The sequence below is a fragment of the Peromyscus maniculatus genome, chromosome 7 (genome assembly GCF_049852395.1).
Source record: "Peromyscus maniculatus bairdii isolate BWxNUB_F1_BW_parent chromosome 7, HU_Pman_BW_mat_3.1, whole genome shotgun sequence".
NCBI lineage: Eukaryota > Metazoa > Chordata > Mammalia > Rodentia > Cricetidae > Peromyscus > Peromyscus maniculatus.
The window spans coordinates 40576996-40589303 of NC_134858.1; the positions used below are offsets into that span (position 1 = coordinate 40576996).

Genomic DNA, 12308 nt, shown 5'->3' on the forward strand with positions numbered 1-12308 from the left:
CTGAAGGCAATGAGGATTATAAAAGAAGTCCCACTAGAAATCTGAGTGCCCTGATCTCATCCACTAATGCCTTCCCTCCGCTTCTCCACAGCTTTCGCGGTTGGGTCTCCGCTAAGCTGGTTCTGTCCTGTGTCCGTATCTTGGAGCAGAAGCTTTGACAGCTGGGTTCTAGACTGTTATCTGCTTCTTTCTGCCCCGGACCACTCTCTACGCCCTCCTCTGTACCTTTGTTTCTTCATCTGCAAAATGGGCCCAGGGTTGGAGGAGAGGGCTGGAAAAGCCCTCGGAGCTCGGACAATGCCAGATCCAGCGTTCACACGGCTCCCCACGGCCGCCCCCCTCCCCATCTTAACTCCACCCCTACCGAGCAGCTTCTCCCCCTTGCCGGCCGCTAGGGGTCACTGCCTCCCTTTGTCAGCGACCGGGTAGGGCAGCCCGCCCTCCAGCCCTCTCCACGGCCGAAAGGAGACTCAAGGGGCATCTCGCTAGCGAGGGGGCCTGAGCGGGACCCCACGGCCACGCTCGCAGCCGGAGGTGCCTGGGGTTGGGAGGTGCAGGCGCGCGGGCGGAGGCCGGGCCAGGGTTGGGCCGGGCGCGTGGGAGCCAGGAGGGGGTTAACGCTAACCCCTCCCCCCGGGCTGACATCACGGGAGAGCGGGTGAGAGGCTGGATCGGCGAGTGAGAGAAAGAGAGGGAGAGCAGCAAGCGCGGCTCGCCTCGGCTCCCAGGCAGCTCCACATTGTTGCGGATCGCCCGCACCGGGCGCAGCGGCAGTGGTGGGGACCCCTGGCGCACCTGGCTCGCTCCCCTTGCTCCTCCAAGACCGCGCAGCCCGGAGCCTCGAGGGCAGCTGGCCGCCGGAGCCACACACCACCGCCTGGGCCCCGAGCCCTCCGCACCGCCCGGCCACCCTCGGAGAACGGCCGGCCATGGACGCCTGCAAGTTGGAGCTGAGCGGGAGGGTGTGAGCGCGCCCAGGGCCGGGAGCCTGCGCCGCGCTAGCCGGGCAGCCGGGCGCGCCGGGGGTGGGTCCCTCTCCCCAGCCCGGCTCTGCGTGGAAGAAGAGGGCGGGGACCGGGGCGAGGAGGAGAGCGGAGGAGGCGAAGGGGGCATGACTCGTGCAACTTGCGGCGGGCATCTGCCGAGGCTCTGAGCCGGCGGCAGCCCGGGCCCGGATTGTGGCCGCGCGGATCCCACCCAGCCCATCCCGCCCAGGCCGACGGCTGCGGCTGACCTGGATCCTCCGAGCGCCAGCCGGCCGCCAGCGATCCGCCCTCGTCTTCCAGGCTGGTTTCTGGAGCGCGAGGAGCGCCCTCCTGGCCGCCCCTTTCGCCGGACCCCCGCCCTCCGATGGCTCGGATGGGGCTTGCGGGCGCCGCTGGACGCTGGTGGGGACTCGCTCTCGGTTTGGCTGCCTTCTTCTTCCCAGGTAAGACGATCGCCTCTGCCTCCCCTCCATACCTCCCACCCAACCAGAGTCTCCCCGGGACTGGGAGCTGGATGACGGGCACGACTGGGTTGTAGGGAGCGAACGGAGCCAGAAAAGTTGGGTCACGCTTGGATAAGGAGTGGGGGCTGGAGGTGGCACCGTGGAGAAAAGGGCTGAGAAGCCAAACAGCTTGCCCTGCAGGGAAGCAATCGGATGCACGTCTCTATGTAGCAAGAAAGCACTTTCTCCGCTCAGTTCTTCACAAAAATAATAATATGTAATAGGGTTCTATTTATTTAATAACCAGTTCTCAGCTCGAGAAGCAGTTTGGAAACACTGAGTGTTACATAAATGCAAAATAATCACCGTAATCACAGGCTCGGGGTATGAGACAACAGCCCCAGGGGGAGGGCGTCAGTCTCCGAGCTGGTGGGCTATGGGCTTGGAGGGTTGCGGGGGGCTTCGTTTCTTTTGGCGGCCTCTTGTCAGATGGCTTCGGGTCGCGGGGGGCCCCCTCTTGCCCCACATCGCCCCACAGCGGGCGCTCGGAGCGGCTCCTGCGGCACAGGCAGCGTCTTGCTCACCTGCGGTTCCTTTTCTGGAGGGTGAGGCCGGGCCGCCTGGGGATCACAAACTCCCGGCCTTGCGCGGGACTGGGCTCCGCCTTGGAACTCCACTTCTAAAGCGGAGGGCTCCCCCAGGAGGAAGCTCCATGGGCTTCATGCCAGCCAGGTGGCCGCATGACCCACTTTCCCAAGAGGCCCCGAGGGTGTCCCGCGAGTCTTTCCTCGAGGTGTGAGCTGCCGGCAGAAGAGGGGTTAACTCCGCGCCCGACCCTGGGGTGGCCCGTGGTGGCCCTTTCTGACGGATGAGGTGGGGGCGGAGGCTGGGACCGGCCCAGGCATATTGTGCTGGGGAATGAACTGGAAAATGCGTTTAGGAGGCAAATCCTACCGAGTCCCCTTGCCTGGATTTAACCCCTTGTGTCCCTGGGGAAGCAACTGGGCTGCCAGCAGGACACTAATGTGGGCCAAGGTGGGGGAAGTATTTCTCTAGCCACCCCACCCCCAAACAAACCTGAGATGAGCTCTGGCCCTAGCATGATGGGGCCTTGGGGGGGCGGGTAGGGGAAGCTTGTCTGTGGCTGGTGGTCATCAACTCGGGGTGGCAGAAAAAAGGTGCGGAATTAAGAATATTGGATTCCCAGCCACTGGCCACTGGGCTTCTGCGGGCTTGCCAGGCAGTTTGTTCGGAAGAGGCTGGCCTGACTGCCCAGGTGTGGTTTGGATGCACTCCTGGAAGACAAGAAAGCCTGGCCTCATTTACTTCCTTTACTGCCTCCTCCTCCTCCTCCTGCCAGCTCGCTGCTGGGGCACTGCACCTCTCCATCAGTGGTGGATGCCAGCCGCAATTTGGGAAAGCGGGGATATGGGCCAGTGTGGAGTGCTCCCCTCTTGGGTGTCCCAGGAGGGGACATTCCATGTCACTGTCCACAGGAGCATGCTGAACCTTCCACCAGTGTGGGCTGGGTGGGAGTGAGAGGACTTCACCCACTTTCTTGCCGATGATGTCAACTGCAGCACACACACAGAAACTCAGCCTCTAGAATTCACCTGGTCAGCGTAGGTCGGGCTTTAGAGAACCTTTTAAATCCCTAACCCTTCCCAGAACCCAGAGCAGGGAGAACTTGCCAAGAGCCCTAAGGATTCCTAGCACACTCGGGGTTAACCTCATCCTGGGATGGACAAAGGGCCAGAGGGCTTGAGGAAGGAGGCTCACCCCTTTCTGTCTGTTGCTCTATTTCCCATTTTGGGGTGAAGCACGTTTAATTCCATCCTTGGGGATTAGAGGCCCTGGTGTGCTCCGCCCACACAACAACGGGGAGACAGGGAGGTGACACTCACCTGCCTCAAAGCGGATGCTCCCCCACCAAAACTCCCAACGAGGAGCTGGGGTGCCCAGAATGGAATCGCAGCCTAGGGGCGTTTAATAAGTGCTCTGCCACTGACTGTGATTGGACGGGTGTATCTGTGGCAGCCGAAGTTCCTGGACTGCCACAGCTCCTAGATGGAGCCTGCTCCTGTGTGCCTGCTGCTCTGCCTGGCTTCGGAGGGCCACTGTGACAGAAAGCAGGTAGGCATGGCTACACTCAGTCTCATCCTCGGGCCGAGAAAATCAGAGGCGCAGTTGGCAGCTCATCCCCACTGTGTGCACCTCCCTCTCCCTTCCTGGGCTTCTTCCTGCTCCGGCCTCTCACTGGGGGTTTGCCGGTCTGCTGCTCTTCCCTGGGTTCTCCTGGGCTGTGACAGGGAGGAAGCATCATAGAAGTGGAGAGGAAGGCGCCCCCAGTGTGTGCGATGACTCCTGACTTCATAGCACAGCCGACGACGTGGCTCTTGAAGTGTACACAGAGAAGTATGTTTCTGTAGGACGGTCAGTACAGGTAGGGAAAAAAAAGCCCAGGAGTCTTGGTTTCCTGAGGTGACAGGCTTCTTCTAGGGCGCTCACTTAGAGGAGAGGGTCAGTGTCATCCACAGAGGGATGGGAACCTGAAGAGGAAGGGCTGAAGCAGCTGCCTGGGAAGTAGGTGTCCCGCCTATACCACACCCTCTGTAATTGGCTTCCCCACACCTTTGGTCTAGAAAGAAAACCCACACCCTAGGTGTCAAGCTCACCATGCAAAGACCTGTCGGGCCACAGCTCTCCTTCTCCGTAGGCCGCCTGTGCACAGCACCCCTTCCTGGTGGTGTCCTTTGAAGCCCCCAGAGCTGAGCTGTTGGGTTCTCTTCCTCTTGCCTGTTTCTCAGAGACCAAGGTGGGCTTGGGTTTTACCGGGCCAGGCATTATAGCAGAACCCATTCTCCTGGCCTGGGGCTTGCAGTGTCAAACAGCAGTCTCCAAGCCTATTAGTCAGGCAGCCTTGTGGAGAACATCTGAGTCAGATTCAAGGCCTAACCCTCAAGGCTGGAGGGTAGGCTGGACACTGCAGAGCTCGGGCCCAGTAGGCCTGGCTGAGTGGCCTAGACGGTTTCTGAACCTGGACTGGTTCAAAATGTGGGACATGGAGCCAGTGGTTCCCTAAAGCAAGCTGGGACCAGCTGTAGGTGGCCAGTTCCTTCCTTGGCCACTTGGCTTTCACAGTGAGTCCACCTGGGCCATCGCCTGGGCTGCCTGGCCTGTGGGCCCAGTTGTAGGCTGCCAGCATGGCTGTACCCGCAGCTGAGCCAGTGGGCTGGGATGGAGGGCCAGAGGGTCGGCTCCCATTGCTGCATCAATGATGCTGCCATTGTTTAGCAGCTGACTAATGTTCATTGTTCAGCACAAATAGAAAACACCCAAGGGAGGTGTGACTATAGCGTCTACTCCTCTGATTGTATCTTTCCTGGTTAACTTGGCAAATTGAAAACCTCCTAACTGAGAAAGGGGCAGAGAGGTATCTGCATCACCTGTTGGGCTTTGAACATTAGCCAGGACTATAGGTACGCATGGACAGTAGCCAGCTGTGGGACTTGGACTCTAACACTCTGACAGGCTCGCCTTTGGTCCAGAGTAGGTGTATATACACACGTGTGTCCAGGGCTTTGCGTGATGATGTTGGTCACCCACAATCCACTGTTACAAGCACAGGTCTGTGAGGACTAGAATTAGGGAGTATATAAACTCATATTTGCAGTCACCGTGGAACTGAGGCTGTAAGCACCAAATGCATGTTCACGCATAACTGATTTTTTATGGCATTCAGATGGGTTGCATGGGTGATCTCGAGCCTTGACAATGCCTGTGTCTCTGTCTGTGACTTGAGGGTGACTTTGGGAGGGGAGCCAGAATTTGCTCTTAGCTAGCTCGCACCAGGAAGCTGGGTCCCAGTCCTTTGGGGTACAGGAAGCCTTAATGCTGCTTTCTTGCTTCTCTGTCCTTGGCTTTCCACTAGACCTTGATAACACCTGGGAAGGCTTCCCTCTCTTATCAGCCTTCTGTTGTCTCCTTGGCCAACAGAGCGATGCTGGAGCCAGATGGGCCTGGCCTGCTCCATAGGCTCACAAGATCCCGAAATGTCTGAAAGGGACCAGTTTGTAGGTTTTCGATTCCTCCTTAGGTACCTTTGCTTCCTGCATGGGCACTTGTGAAAAGGAGTTTGGGGGAGTTAGATACCACACTGTCCTTTTTAAAAGATCCTAAGTGAGAGCTTTGGTCCCCTTAAGAAGCCAGGGGGGTGGCCAGGTCAGCAATGAACGAATGTATGTGATATAGAATCCTAGGCTTGGGCAACAGAAGGAGAGAGCCTACTTGTCAGAAAAGGAGGTGGCAATGAGGGACAAGGAATAGGGGAACAGCAGTCCCTGGGGGCTTAGCCTCCTTGCCCAAGCCTAGCAGACAAGTATTCCCCTGGGCTGCCGACCGACCCCACTCCATAGAGAGCAAGGCTGCAGAGCCAACAGCAGATGTGCTGGCTGGGGCAGGAGGTAACTTAAGATCTGAGCCAGATCATCTTGCAGAGGGAATGCCCTAAGCTGGAGATAACACCCCTGCATCCAGTTAACCCTTTAAGCTCCCCATGCCTGGTGAAGCTGGAAGAAGAGGAAAGGGCAGAAATGGGAGTCAAGACGTCAGACCTGCTACCAGAACCTTGACCCTTCCACACATAGAGGCGAACCCAGTGTAACAGAAGAGATCCAAGACAGACCCAGAGAGTCTGTGAGAGCAATGGGTAGGTAATCTTTATCCCGGGAAATGCAGAAGGGAATAGGTTTTTATTCTCCAGGGGTAGGGCATGGCAGCTGTGCCTTTCTCAGACTCTTAGTAGAGGGTAGAGAAGCAGGTCACTTAGCTGTCCTTCTCCTGTAACCAGGTGTTCACCCCATCTTGGTGGCCCAGCATAGCAAAACTGGCCAAGCTAGGTTGGAGTCCCAGCTCTACTGATGACTAGTTGAGAAACCTTAGCAGAGTTGCTTGCTGCACACACCTTAGTTTTCCTATCTGCAAAATGGAACTTTGTTGATATGATATTCAAGATTTCAAGATGAGGTGGAGAATGATGAATGGAAAGTCCTTAGCTCAAGGATAGCATGTGATAACACAAAATAATGAAGAGCCCGGGGCTTCTCTCCCCATGTCTTTCCTCTGAATGGCCCTGCCTTTCTGGGTCTGCTCATTGGGCATTCCCACCTTTATGCTTCTCCTTAGAGAAGGCCCCTCAGCTGCCTGCTCATTGCCAGTCTCACTTCCCTTTTCTCCTAAGGGAGAGAGTCCCTGCCCCTATTTGGACCTGATGCTGCAGCCACCTGGGAGCTGCTGGCATGGTGGGAGGACTCGGGTGGCCTGACTGGCTGAAGGTACCTGCCCAGGCCAGTCCTGTGGAGGCCAAGTACTACACAGGCAGCAGGTGCTGGGCAGCCTTTGTTCTGTAGCATGTTGCCCAGGGCCCTCCAGGCACTGGGTTCGCTCCCTGGCTGCGGCCCAGCTGGGGCGCCATTGCCCATCTGGAGGTGCTTGCAGAGGCAGCAGCCTGGGGCTGGCAGGGAGAGCCTGGGACTCACATCTGAGGGGAGGGAAGGGAACAGCTCTTGGTGAGGTGGTAGAGGCCAGGTAAAGAGAGTCCTTCCTGGAGTTCCCTCCTTCTCTCCCGGGTCTCCGGTTGCAGACGGAACACTTCCACTGAATTGTCATGAAAATAATGCAGATGGAACCCTTGTGTTATGTGGTCAGTACCACTCTCCACTCAGAACTTCAGCTAGAATTCACACGAGTTGTGTTAGAATCAATATTGTTCCCTTTTACAGATAGGGAAAATGAATCTTAGTTTGGTGACTTATTGCCTATCCCGTGCTCGTGTGGCCAAATCAGGGCTTCTGAGGGTGAATCCGGTAGACCGGAAAGAAGGAACGAGCTGGGATGGGCACACAGAAGGGGTTGAGCCAGGTCACCATCGTGTCCATGGTATAGTCATTGACTTTGTCAGCTACCACCTTCCTGCCCTGCAGCAGGTATGGCAGCTCTGGGCAGAGGTAAGCGGGAAACAGGAAAGTGCTGCTGGAGAGGACCACGGAGCTCAGGTTGGCACAGGGTATGCCTAACAGTGGAGCGGTGAAGGAGAGGGAGGCAGTGAGCATCCTCCCCTGGAAATGTGGGCTGAGACGAGGGCAGGGCCCTGAGGTGTGAGCGTGGAGCCCCAGGGCATGGGCATGCCGGGACAGGGTGTGGGCTTGGCTCAGGCAGAAAGCAGGAGCCCAGGAAGCATCATGGGATGGATGGAGAACCCAAGAGGGGTTTGGGGGTACAATTCGGCACTTTGAGTCAACTCCCTTGCCCGGGCAACCCCCGCCACCTCTAGCCTGTGTGATTTGCACAGACCCCAAATCACTCCCAGTTTATGAGGAGTCTCATTACCCAGCCACAGACAATAAAACCCGCCTGACCACTCTGGCCCGACTCATTAGAGGACATTAGTTCTGCTGGCTCGGGGCTCCTTGGGGACACAGCTGCAGACGTGGTTCAGGAAGCAAAATGGGCCATTGGCCATGGGCACAAGAATGTCCCGTTGAGAGATTGAGGCCCATCAGTGGGCTTAAGTGGAGACCATCCCCCTAAAGTCCTGGAATGCATGCGCCTCAGAGTTGGAAAACAGCTGAACTCTCAGTTCTGTCCCCTGCCTGTGGGGGGAGAAGACCCAGCTTCCTCCCTGGGGCTGTTCTCTGAAAGGAGCTGACTGTAGGCTCTACCCATCATTATTCCATGGATGAGGGACCTTAGGGACAGGGACATCATACCAACTCTACATGCAACTGAAGCAGAGATACAACCTGGAGCCTTCCACGGCCTTGACCTAAATCTTGGCCTGTCTTTCTATCCAAAAAGCAGAGAATAAAGATGTAGAGACCCTGTGGCAGAAGCAATTCCCCCATCTCTAACTAGAGTTTCATCCAAGACTGAAAGAGCCCGCTTCGACCAAGAACCATCTAGTAGCCTTGGCAAGGTTTCATGTCCCACTTCCGCCCTAGAGTTGGTACCTTGACCAGAGTCCACCTTGAAGTTTCATCCCCCAAAGACGGGTCTGTGTGTTTCCCAGCAGGCTCTAGTGACTATGGACAGCCAACCTTGTTCTGCCTGTGTTCCTGTGTTAGATTTCCCACCCGAAGCCCAGCATACCAGAACACCAGCATGGCTCCATAGATGTCACAATGGAAAACAAACAAGATCCTTCTTGGCGCCCCACGCTTATTGGGAAAATGCAGGCCAGACCCAAATAACTGGTGTGAGCACACTGGGGCTCCCGGGTCTGCCCTGCTCCCATAAGAGGGTCATGCAGGGTAGCCCACACTTTGGCAGGTGAGCTGGTATGGCCTCCAGATGAGTCAGTGTAGATGGAAGCCTGATCTGTTTGGGCAGACACAGTCAACTCTGCACTGAGGGAAGAGGGCAAGAGGCCAGTAATGGCTCCAGGGCGTTCCCTGTGAGCCCCTCCAAGCCTCTTGTGCTATATAAGTGACACTTGGGATGGGGAGGCACCACACTGCCGGTGTCCACCTCTCCCAGTCAGCTGCTATGAAGAGTGTTAGAGAAGGTGCCTCAGGGCCAGGCCGGTGCTGCAGACACTGCTGTGGGCCCTGATGACAGCACGTCCTTGGTGAAGCAGCTCCTGCAGCTCCTGGCTTGCATCGGGCCCTAACTCCTGGCTCCAGTGCCCACACACCCAGGATACACCTGAGAAGGACACTCATCAGCCCAGGAGCATATGATGGCTGCTCCTTCCCTGCAATCGCCCGCTGGCCTCGCCTGCATGCTTCACACTCCTCTGTTCATGCCAAGCGTGTTTCCCCCTTCAGGGCCTTTGCACATGCTCTTTCTGCACCTTATTCACTCTTTCCTTTAAAGACTAATTCTAAACACTAAATTTGAGCTAATAGCATCATGAAACCTTCATGGTCTGCCCTCCGGCTGTGTATAACTTCTCTCCAAGTCTTCCCGTACCTCATCAGTGTCTCGTAGTTATTTGGACCTGGGATTTATCTTCTTCACAAAGCCAAGAGTGCCTCTTGGTCTTCCCAGGGCCTAACACAGAGCCAGCTCCATAGTCGACTAGGAGCGTTGCTGTGTGGATAGATAGGTGCATGAGCAAACTTGTATTAGAGATCCTTGGGTGCCGGACACTGCTGGCAGCACCGGTTAGTGACTTCATGACCATCACAGATCATGTGAATATTCGTTCATGGTAGATGTGGTGTGCCTGTTTTTATGTATGTAAGGATGAGGCCCAGACAGGTTAGGTGACTCGCCTGTGGTCACTCAGCTGATGAGTGGCAGAGTCAGAGTTCAGGTCTAGGAGGTCGGACCCAACGTCCATGATGCTTCCACCCGGCTGAGCTGTTTCTCCTCCAGAGCTTTGTGGGCAAATGGTGGAGGAGCCTGTCTGCTAAGCCTGGAATAGTCACAAGACAGTACATTAAGAGTGGTTCAACTCCTGTGCATAGCTCTCCACTGCTTACATCTGTATCCCTTTGAGGATCCCCACATAGCCTGTCCAGTGGTTGCAATGGCCTAGGAGCGTTGCATCTTCAAGAGTCCTGGTGCTATTCCTGTGGTGTACTTTAGCTACGTTGGAAGTTTTAGAAATGCAATCAATATGTTCCTGGACCATCCTGCCCCTTCTCATGTCCCTCCCTCTCCTGGACCTCAGGAGTGTTCATTGGCTGTGCTGGAATGGAATAGACATCATGTTATTCTTTTATCCCTGAGTCTACACATTACCAGTGAGTGCCATCGTGGGGGCCTCCCACCATGCTCCATGCAGACACATGAGGCAGAGCATTGGCTTCTCCCAGGGAACTTCCCAACAGGTATCAAGGTTCCTGGGTTTGGCACAGATCATGGGTGGGTCCAGAAGGTTATGACATGTCTTGCTGTCTCCTAGGGATCCCAAAAGATGGAAAGGGAGGGGCCTCTGCAGGGGCGGATTTAGGGTGTTCATCTGTGTAGGAAGCTTTGATCTCTTGGGATGAAAGGACCAGTTGCTTCCACTATCCCAGGAAGACTGGGGATCAGGAGCTGGAGTAGAGACAGTGCATCCCCTGGGGCCTGGGATCTTCAGCCATGCAGCAGGGTGCAGCAGGTTGCAGCAGGGTAAAGAATTGGAGAAGCCCAGCAGAGACAATCCTGGGAGCAGAAGAAAACTCAGACCTTTCCCCATGTTGTGGCTAGAGACTAACCATGGCCTCTGCACAGGACATGAACATATTGCCCCTCTCAGGGTCACTCAGATCTAGAGCTTTTTCCTGGCATTCATGACCCTCCAGGTCACCCAGTGGACTCTGGCCTCACAGCTCCACTGGCTTAATTAGGACGTTAGCTAGGCTGAAACACAGTCATCTGATCGGCTTCGAAGCCAAGGAGAAATTCCTCCCAGACCCTCAGATTGTCCATGCTCCATTAGCTTGAATCGCAATGTGGCCCCTGTGGCCCAGACACCAGCTGGAATCATCCCAGACTGGGATCTACTTGAAAGCCCCTAGAAGAAACAGGCTTAGGGCCTGCTTGGATCCTTCCCAAATCCAGGGGTTGCCCAGTGATCACAAAGGGCCCCCTACCCAGGAGAGTTTACATCTATGGTGGCTGTATTCTGCAGCCTCTCTGGAGGTCTCAGTTGGAGCACAGGCAGGGACAGGCATCTCCCAAGTGTAAATAAGATACTGACGGAGCATCCACACAGCGCACGAGATGATTTTATTATTACTGCCCACCACCCCCGCCCTGAAGCGTCGACATCTCATTGGCCTAGATTGCTGCATCTCTCAGAATGATGGATGGGCCTTCTCTCCCTTCCCAGGCAAGGCAGCAGCCCTGCTACCCAGATACCTCCTACACAGCCTCTTCCTGGATTTATTCTTTGTGTCTGTGGTGCCCAGAGAGTCATCAGTGTCCTGAACCAGCTGAGCACTGATTATCTCCGATGGCTTGATGGATGGGCCTTTAGGGGGACTTAGGCGACAGACCCGACTCCCCTGCTCCCTCCTCTATCCCTTCCACAGCACCCTTCCCAGCCCTCCCAGGAGGCAGATAATGGGCCTGGGTCTGCGCTGAAGAGAAGCAGGGGTGATAAAGGAGAAAGGCAGTGACAATCCTTGGCACCCACCTCCCAGTGCTGCCGCCGCAGGGTTAGCTGGGAAGGCTCCATATCCACCCCGCCCCAAGCTCTGCATGGAAGCATCGTTCCCAGGCAGCGTGTCTTACCCTGTCCGCCCCCTGTCACTCCATTACCCCATCCCCTCAGCACTGTGGACACAGTTTGTGCTGTGGTAATGATCTGTGTGGTTTATGTGTGTTCTTCACAAGTGTTTTTTTATGTCGTGTGTGTGTGTGTGTGTGTGTGTGTGTGTGTGTGTGTATACTAGGGAGGTTTATGGCTGTGTGTATGTGAGCACACATGAGGTCATGTGCATTGTGTGTATGTGTCTGCTCCTCCTGATGTTGGTTAGGAGTCTGGGTCCTGGAGGTGAGAGGTAGCAAGAGATGCTGACTCCTCCCCTAGCCAAGATCTGCTCTGCCCCCAGGGCCATGTGGAGACACTTGGAGGTCACTTGCAAAATTGTTTTGTCTATAGGATCAGTAACAACTTATTTCACTATTTTTCTTCTCAACATTGAACCCACAAGTTATTTTGGGCTCAGGGTTTTATGAGTGACCTGTTTGGCCTGTGGATCGATGCCACATGACCTCTAAACATGGGTTCCCTTAACTGTTAAGTTTGGTCGGAGAGTTTGAAAGAGAAAGGACCTGAAAGCTGATAGAGAGCCTGATAGTGTGCCATGGGCCATCATTAGCTCTTCACTAAGGGCCCTGACTTTAAAGAAGGTTTAGTCTCCAAAGGAGGAAACCCCTCCTCCTT

The 12308-nt window shown here is 55.7% G+C and overlaps 1 protein-coding gene across 1 annotated transcript in view; it reads left to right on the plus strand.

Moving 5' to 3' along the window:
- The first annotated feature begins 1295 nt into the window (after positions 1-1295).
- Nectin1 (nectin cell adhesion molecule 1) overlaps positions 1296-12308 on the plus strand; it is a 63161-nt gene continuing 52148 nt past the window's right edge. The window contains exon 1 of the mRNA XM_042280731.2: positions 1296-1429. Within this exon, the coding sequence (XP_042136665.1) occupies positions 1351-1429 (79 nt within the window). The 5' untranslated portion in view covers positions 1296-1350. The remainder of the gene's footprint in view (positions 1430-12308) is intronic.